Genomic DNA, 8,663 nt, shown 5'->3' with positions numbered 1-8,663 from the left:
CGCGACCCCCCTCCCGCCGGCGGGCCGTCGGCCGGCTGACAGGTGCTCGGGGCCCTGGCCGGGGACTCCTCGGCTGCGCGCGCGGCCCCCGCGTCCCCCCCCTCCCCCTCGCCTTCGCCCCCATCCCCCCCCCCCCCTCGCCGCGGCGCGGCGCAGGATCTGTTCAGACCTCGGGGAACTGGTTCAGGTCCAGGTTCTGCTTTGATCCTCGGCGCAAACTGGAGACGCCGAAGAGGGCCCTCGGAGAAAGCCTTGGATGGGAGGATGTGGGAAGGAGCCCGCGGGGCTCGGCGGCGCTGAGCCCGGCCCGCAGCCCCGCCGCCCCAGTGCCCGCCGCCCGCGCGCCCGCCCGCTCAGCCCAATGCTCCTCTTCGGGCTCCTCCTGCTGACATCCGCCCTGGCCGGCCAGAGACCCGGGACCCGGGCTGAGTCCAGCCTGAGCAGCAAGCTCCAGCTCGCCAGCACCAAGGAGCAGAACGGTGAGTGCCCCCCGCTCCGTCCCCTGCCGCGCCGCCCGCGCCGCCCGGCGCGCCCGGGCGGGACGCACCCCGGCCCGCGCGCCGCGTTCGCGGAGCTTCGGCGCAGCCTGCGCCTGGGGCAGCGGCCGCCGGGCTCCAGCGGGGCAGCCTGAGTGTCCCCGCAGGCGCCGCCGCAGCGCGGACACGCTGGGAGCCCTGGGGGGCGTCAGGGCCAGCGCGCTCGCAAGACCTCTCGTCGCCGGAGTCCTAAGTTCGAGAACTGCCTCCTCTAGACCCGAGTCCGACACGAACGCGTCCTGGCATGTTTGACTCTCCTCCGAGCTTTTTGCCCTGGGGAGGGGTGTCCCAGGACGTGTGTCAGCCGCATTAATTGAAGCGCTCGCGGTGGAAAGGCATCAATTAATCAGTAAGTAGATAGCAAGCCAAGAGGTCGAGGGGCCCCGTGGACGTGTGCAGGGGGGAATTAAAAAAATGTATTTCTCTTGTGGTTTTTTTTTTTAAATGTTCCTTTGTACTCCTGAAGCTCTTACCTTTCTGGTGGTGTATTTTTATATGCGATGGTGAGTGACTGCTATTTTGTGTGTGCTGGAAACGACTTAATCCTGCATAGGAAATGAGAATTACTTTCACCTTTCAAGTGTACCTGAAATGTTTAGAAAACTCTCAGATGCAAGTTCCCTTGGGCTGGGATCGGACAGAGCCGGAGAAAGGCTCCTTTCATAAAGCCAGGGCTGCTTCAGGGTGTGTAATTTGCTTAGCCTCTGAACCCCATATGATTTACATCATTCAATTTCTAAACCCCTTTGCTCTTGATCTAACGTTATGAAGTCATTTTTGAGACTACTTTGTAAATAGAAATTTTATACTGCACATGAAACCACAATGTCAATGCAGGCTGTCTAAAATTAGACTATTAAACACCCTGTTTACAAGTGGCGGCTCTTGGTGTTATTTGAAAAGAAATGTACATGTTTTTACTGCTTTGTATGCCATCTGTTCAGAATGCAAGAAGGCTGTCACTTCATGAACCGTGCGAAATGAACATGAGCTTCATACCTAGGAGATCAGAGTGCCCTGTACTGTGTTTTTAAGTCACAAGCAACTTTTTCTGTATGTTTTGGGGGAGTGTTTCAGAGCTTCAAGTTTGGATTGAAACTCTCCAGAGTGTTCACCTTTAAGAACGCCCAGAAAGTTCTAGAGTCCAAAAAGAGAGAAAATAAGGATTCCTGGGACCTTTGTAGCCATTATCTGTACTCGTTGTTTGGGCAGCAAGACAAGGCATCACATTTATCAGCTGATAGTACTGTGGTTGCTTCTTATGACTTGGTGATGTGATGGGACGGGGCACCTGCAGGCTGCTTGAGCTGCTGATCAGAGGGATCCACCTCTAATCACGGGGACTGCAGAGGGGCGCGGGGACGGGGCAGGGGGCGAGGGGGGATCAAAGAAGCCACAGCGCCAGTTGTACCCTGGCAGGAGACGGATCAGACCAACCTCTGTTCTTTATCATGTAAAATAAATGCCCAGTTCAAAATATCGCTTCTTACTGGACCAGGTTTCCCCAAATGACCATGCACCGTATCCCTGGCTCCTGGCTTCTGTTTTTTTATTTTTGCCGTCCCAGGTCCTTTCTCCTGATGCTCTGACTGACTTATCAGGCCTGTCCTGGCATCTCTCATCTTCCCGAGTCCCTTTCGCGATTTGTGCTTGTCATTGTCCTTTCCTTGTCATCCTTTCTTGTGGTCCACGTGCCATCATCACTTTGTAATAAGGCCCAGAACTTTCACCGGGGTCTGTGGCCACTTTCCTGGGTCGATTCACCCCGCTCCTGAGAAGTGGGTTCGTGAAGCCAGGCCACACACATTGTGTTGCCGTCAGAGGCTGGGCCATTTCCATTCCTAAGATGCATGATGCTAAAAATAGCCGGGTGGTTTCCTAATCTGTGTGCAGAGGACTGGTCTATGTTTAGCCTTTGGGAGGGTTGGCAGCCGGAAGTAAGTGGAGGTGGAGGAACCGCTCACCTTGCGGTGCTCAGCCTGAGAAGCGGGGCGGCCAGCGCTAGGGGGCGGTGTAGAGCTATCTTCCCGCGCATGGAAGGTTCCAGGATGCGAGGATAACAGGTGGGTGCTAAGGAAGATCCCCCCGGGAAAGTGAGCGGCTTTGCTGGAACTTTCCCCCTTTCCCCTCTTTTTGTGGCTTTCAACTTTTCCACTCCGTCATGTGGGCATTTTTTTTTTTTTTGCCCTCTTACTGAATTATGATTGGTTTCTGATTGCCTTGTTTGCTCGTGTCAATTTAGATGAGAGTCTTAATTCCCCCAGTACAGACCCACCTGAGGGTACCACATAGAAAACGCCATTCGCCCGGTCTGTGCACCGCGTCATATTCAGAAAGGTCTTCGAAGTGCTAAATGTGAGATGTCCAAATTGATCTGCTGTGACAGTCGGAGATCGTTCTGTCCACCATTGACCAGCCCCCTCCCCGATGGATGGTTACTCTCTTCCCTGGGGAATTCCCGAGTCTCCTGTGGGGTTGACGCCATCAGATCCCCGGGCCTGCTCAGTTTCAAACTCAACTGGGTGTCCTGAGCCCTGTCACGCATGGGAATTGACTGCTCTAGCTGATGCTCGGCGCTTGGATTTACACTGGGGCAAGGGAGGCACTGCAAAATTAGGTGTGAGGGGTCAGTGTCACCCTGTTATCAGTTACTTGTGTGTCTCCTCAAAACCCTGTTGCAGTTCTTGCCACTTTACTGGAAAAATAATTTTACCCTCCAGTACTATGAGGTGCCTTTGTGTCTTTTTTTTTTTTTTTTTTTTTTTTTTGGCCTCGCTGCGCAGCTTGTGGTGTCTTAGTTCCCAGGCCAGGCATTGAACCTGAGCTCCATGAGTGAAAGCGCGGAGCCCTAACTGACCACCGGACCACCAGGGAACTCCCGCTTTGTGTCTTTCGTTCTTAATCTGACTGCTGACAATGAAGTCTCACATATCCACCAGGGATCTGCCCCCAGATTTAACGCAGAGAGGGAGATGAAAGATCAGAGCGCTGACGCAGGTAGGGTTTCTGGCCTGGACGCGCTGTAGGGCCATGGGGAAGTGACTGTGGCCTGCAGGCGCTCCTTTTAGGAGAGGACTCCTCCCAGGAAATGGGTGAGTTCTGGGATGCTGCTTCCGGGCTGTAGCAGAGGGAATGAGCCGCATCTCAAGCGAAACGGAACACAGCTTGCTTTGTTTATCGCGTGTGTTTAGCCCCAGTAGACGCCAGTCACAGGGTTGTCGGTGGGATAAGGCCTCACCCACCTTGTGTCACTGGGGAGAGATTTTAATTTACCCATAGCCCTGAAACATGCTTCTGACTGTTCTCCTATTAACTGTTGTGAGCGTAGATTTGGGATATGTCTCTGTTGATTAGGGTTTTCCTTACGAACATTATTTTTAAAAATTTAAGCGCAGTTGATGTATATAATATTATGTAAGTTACCGGTGTACAATATAGTGAGTCACGATTATTAAAGGTTATACTCCGTTTATAGTTACTGTAAAATATTGGCTACATTCCTGTGTGGTGTAATATATCCTCGTAGCTTATTTGCAACATAATAGTAGCGTACCTTCTAATCCCCTACGCCAGATTGCCCCTCCGCCTTCCCTTTCCCCACTGAACATCATTTATTGTTTGTGCACTTGTCCTCAAGGGCTTCTGTGGCCTGTGCGGCCATTTACTCTGGGGACAGATGGTCCCCTGGTAATGCCTTGCTCAGTACGTGTGTCTTGTGTTTACAGCTTTTCAGTGCCAGCTTACCCGCCCTCCCATCGCCATTGTGCCCATATCCACTCCCCTCCCCTCTGGCCTAGGTAGCAGCTTCAAAGCTGTATTTGAGTGCAAGGCAGATCGTCACAACCTTTAGAATAGCGTCCAAGAGTACATAGCTCTGCCCAAAGACCCAGGGGACTTTCCTGTTAGTCTGTAAGTTGTCCTGCATGACCCTTGTGACATTTATTTTTGTTATCTAGAGGGTTTTTTTTTTTTTTTTAACTTCCTCCTGGTTCTCTGCTCTGTTTGGGGTAGTTGAGGAAGTTGGAGAAGCGAAGTACCATTATGTAATGATGAATATTGCTTTTCACCACAGGTGACAAAAAAATCCCCCTTCTATTTTATGGTGACTTTTCCTCTTCTCCCAGCTGTTACCTTCTACCCTTAATCTTATAAACTTGGTGTTTACCTCTGAAAGATAATTAGAAAGTACAATGGTTTGTACGAAGCCTCAGGGACTATATATCATTTGTTGAATAGTTGTAAATAGATGCTGGGGGCCCACCCTACACTTTCCTCCCCTGTGTATTTTGTAGTGCCCGTGTCGGGCACCAACGTCTCAGCTTGATTTCTTCTTAGTTCATCCTTCCTGAAACTTATTCCTTACATGTGTTCTTGACATTCTCTTCTACTACATGTTTTTTTCAACATTTTGGTGCAAAAATTGTTTTATCTATAAACTTGCACACTTTTTGTAGAAATAGAAATCTAATGATAATGTGATGTGTGTTAAATAAAGAATAATTGAATCAGGGCATTTGTAATGTCTGCCTTCCCCCCGGAATGTTCCCAAGACTGCTAAACATTTCCCTAGATGTTTCTTTTTTTTTCTTTTGTAAAAAAATTTATTTTATTTTATATCGGAGTATAGTTGATTTACAATGTCGTGTTAGTTTCAGGTGTACAGCAAAGTGATTCAGTAGTACGTATACGTGTATCTATTCTTTCTCAAATTCTTTTCCCATTTAGGTTATTCCAGAACACTGAGCAGAGGGGAGGTTTCTGTGTGTATCAGCCAACGTGGTAGAAGTCGTAATAAAAGTCCCTTCATTTAGTGGGTCTGCTTTTGATGCCTCTGATGGTTTTATTTGCAGGTGTTATCCGTAGCCAGAATATCTCTGTATGACGCTATGTAATTCTGTACGCTCATTGGTTAAAGTCTCTGTGCATTATTTTTCTCTACCACTGCCTCCACCTGTGATTTTTTTCCCTCACAACCCCCTTCTCTGTCTCCTGAGGATACTTCTAGTGGTTCATTTGGGGCTGGTAAGCACGGGGTACGACCACACCCATGTGGAAATACTGAGACATCCCCAGTGGGTTGAGAAGGAGCCCGGCCACGCCCCCAGGACAGATGGAGCATCTTTGAGCGGAAACCACAGCGTTAATGCCGGCACAGCTGGGGACGTCAGGGACGCTGCTCCAGCCCCGCTGGCCTCCTTCCTGATGGATCCTTGCACCTGCCACACTGACGCTTCAGCCTTTTGACACCTTCAGCTATGGACAGTTTAGTTCACAGGGGAGTTAAAACTCCTGTCTCTCCTCCCTATTGCTGAGCACTCGGGCCCGACCCACCTGCAGCTTGAAGGACCCGGAGAGAAGAAAGGGTACAGCCTCCTTCAAGCCTCCTTCCTGCAGCTCCTTTGCCTCGAGCCTGTCAAGGGTGGAGGCCTGGGGGTGAGATGGGACAGGGGACGGGGCACGCGTGGCGTGGGATTGCAGCCCTCGGGTGCCTGTTCCTGCTTCCCCAGGCAACACCGGGCAGCTGCTTTGGCCTGGGTACCACCTTCCTGCCATCTGGGTTAAAGAGACCACCTTCTCTGCGAGGTCTTTTTTCTAACCACTTTCATTAACCACCCCTGTTTATCACATCAAGGGTAATTTACCGCATAGCCCTTACCACTGTGGTATTCTGCTTGTTTATTGGTTTATTTATTGTCTCCCTGCCACTCCTGTAGAATGTAAGGTCCCTGAGAGCGTGGCCCTGCCTGACTCGCCCTTTGTGGGTGCGCCAGCGCCTGGAACTAAGGGTGGCATAGAGTAAATATTTATTAGACGGTTCTGGATGTACGGCCTTGCTCAGGCAGGACTCTGGTGTTGCCTGGAACAGCAGCCCGTCTCGGAAGGTGGCTTTTTGATACTGGAACTTTCACCATTGCTTGACTTTTTGCAAAGGAAGATGCGCTTGCTTATTGGTTGGGACGGGAGCCGCCAGTGAGAGTTCTACTTTGTCATCTTGGTAAATGTACCACGTGACCAGGAGCGTGTGTACCAAGCCGGTGGGTAGTGCCACGGGGGTGTGCACCTCTGTAGTGCTGCAGCTGGGTCGCATGCATGTGATCTGGACCCAGGACTGCGCCGAATGGTGAGGTTGAACGGCCGACACACTCCAGCATCAGTGTACTTCCCACCTTCTGCTTGTGACTCACGGAGAACGTGCACAGGCTAGAAATCCGCAGTAAATCTGGCAGGTGGAACGTCAGGGCCGGAAGGGTCCCAGGAGTCCATCCACAGCGATGTGTACAGTGAGGCCTAGACCACCGAGGTGACATTGTCAAGGTCTTGCTGGAGGGTAGCCAGGTTCAACGGCTTATGCGCTGATATGTTTTCCTTCCATGGGAACCAGTGAGGCAAATGGCATTCTAGTTTCCAAATTCCAACACTTGGCATAAATGCATTTCTTTACTGTTTTAGGAGGGTTCGTGCTTTGGGGCTCGTAAGGGCAGCTTGGGCTCCCTTGATCCTGAAACATTCTTTACAGGCACGCGAAGGACAACCGTCTCGGAATAACCCTATTAATGACGCAGAGCAGATACTCTGGCTAAGGTCTACGGTAACACCTCCGTTGGGGTAGAAATCTGACAGTTTGGCAAATGACTTGAAATACTTCCTTTAGAATTGTTACTGTGACGTCCTGGGATCGAATTTTCAGCGGGTCCGTGGATGAACAACGTTTATTGGCATATCGATGGTGAGGAGGAAAGCTGGCATGGGAAAGCTTGGTTCCACTGGGAGCTTTTCTTTTCTTTTCTTTCTTTTTCTTTCTTTCTTTCTTTTTTTTTTTTTTTTTTTAACAATTTTGAACATTTTATTTAGCAGGATGTCTCAGTGGTGAAGTACTGTAGAAGTGAGGCAATAAGCATGGTTTAGTGAGCTCTAGAACACACAGCCTGTTATTCTTTTGCAGTGGATGTAATGAGTGACTTTAGCCTTTATTTACACTATATTATGCAGGGCATTCTGTTCAGAGGTTCAGACTGCTCTTAAAGTCAAGAGCATCAAGGAAATAAATTCGTAGCTGTGGACTCGAACGGCTTGCCTAAAACAGGATTCATTTACCTTTTTAAAAAATTTTGTTTACAGAGTTCAAAATCTGAGAACAAATGAGCTACAGTTATAAGGAGGAGTTATGTTAATTACATTTATCCTTAAAGCCAAGTTCGTAAGCGTGATGTTTTTGGTAGCATGAGCTCATTCTGTGGTTTAGGTCAGGAGGATACATTTCAGATGGAGTTCAGCCCCTCTTATCTGCCATCTGCCTTCACGTCGGGCTTTCTACCCCACCTTCAAGTGGTTATTCCCAGTCCCCGGGTGATGGGGCAGCTGCCCCCCCCCCCCACCCGGACATCTGCCTTGCTGCAAAGCCAAACCATCTTTGCCAGGCTAGCTTCACTATTTGCTTTCGTGGTGTTGGGCTTAATTCCTTTTTATTTTCAAACTGTGATTTTTTTTTTTTTTCGGATTTGGCATTTTCCCCATTGAAGAGTAGTTGAACCACCTCTCAATGAAGGGATGGTGTGTCGGGTTGTTGCAGTGTCTGGAGGGGCAGGCAAAGCGGGTGTCTGGCTCCGTGAGAGAAAACACCATCCCCAGACAGCACGAGGCCCGTCGAGGGTAACACGTGCGAGGACGCGGCTCTGCGTCGCTCCTGTATGCGCTGCGCGCTGCTGAGAAACCGAGACGCGCTCCGGGAAGGGCAGTGTTTGGATGCCGTCACGGGGGGCGATTGAGCCGCACCAAAGGGTCCCTGGTGGGTCTCTGGTTTTGTGATGTCGATGATGACTCCCCGAGAGCCCGCTGGGTGCGGCGCTGGTCCTCGGTGTTTGCAGACAGTCGACAGTTCGTCTCTGTGACCTCCCCGTGCGTTCTTGGGAGGAACACGGAGGCTAGGCTGGCCAAGTAGCCAAGGTCGCACAGCTGCTGAATGTTTGGACCTGGCTCTGACTCCAAGCCAGGACTCAGCCACGCGCCTCCCCCGGCATGAGATAATGGTCTAACGTTTTATTAGAACATTGTTTTTTTTTTTTTTTTTTTTTTTTTTGGTGGTATGCGGGCCTCCCTCTGCTGTGGCCTCTCCCGTTGGGGGGGACA

At 50.5% G+C, this 8,663-nt stretch overlaps 1 protein-coding gene and 1 long non-coding RNA gene across 4 annotated transcripts in view; one reads left to right on the top strand and one right to left on the bottom strand.

The window, feature by feature from the left end:
- LOC102995928 (uncharacterized) overlaps nucleotides 1–250 on the bottom strand; it is a 19,614-nt gene extending 19,364 nt beyond the window's left edge. The window contains exon 1 of the long non-coding RNA XR_008617724.1: nucleotides 170–250. This is a non-coding gene — a long non-coding RNA (uncharacterized lncRNA). The remainder of the gene's footprint in view (nucleotides 1–169) is intronic.
- Nucleotides 176–8,663, top strand: part of PDGFC (platelet derived growth factor C) — a 224,432-nt gene continuing 215,944 nt past the window's right edge. For all 3 annotated transcript variants that reach the window (XM_024126603.3, XM_024126602.3, XM_024126601.3), the window contains exon 1: nucleotides 176–479. In XM_024126603.3, the coding sequence (XP_023982371.1) occupies nucleotides 257–479 (223 nt within the window). In that variant the 5' untranslated portion in view covers nucleotides 176–256. The remainder of the gene's footprint in view (nucleotides 480–8,663) is intronic.

Source organism: Physeter macrocephalus, chromosome 7 (genome assembly GCF_002837175.3).
Source record: "Physeter macrocephalus isolate SW-GA chromosome 7, ASM283717v5, whole genome shotgun sequence".
Classification (NCBI taxonomy): domain Eukaryota; kingdom Metazoa; phylum Chordata; class Mammalia; order Artiodactyla; family Physeteridae; genus Physeter; species Physeter macrocephalus.
The sequence above is the reverse complement of the archived record's forward strand: the minus strand, read 5'-3'. Positions and strand labels throughout refer to the sequence as shown.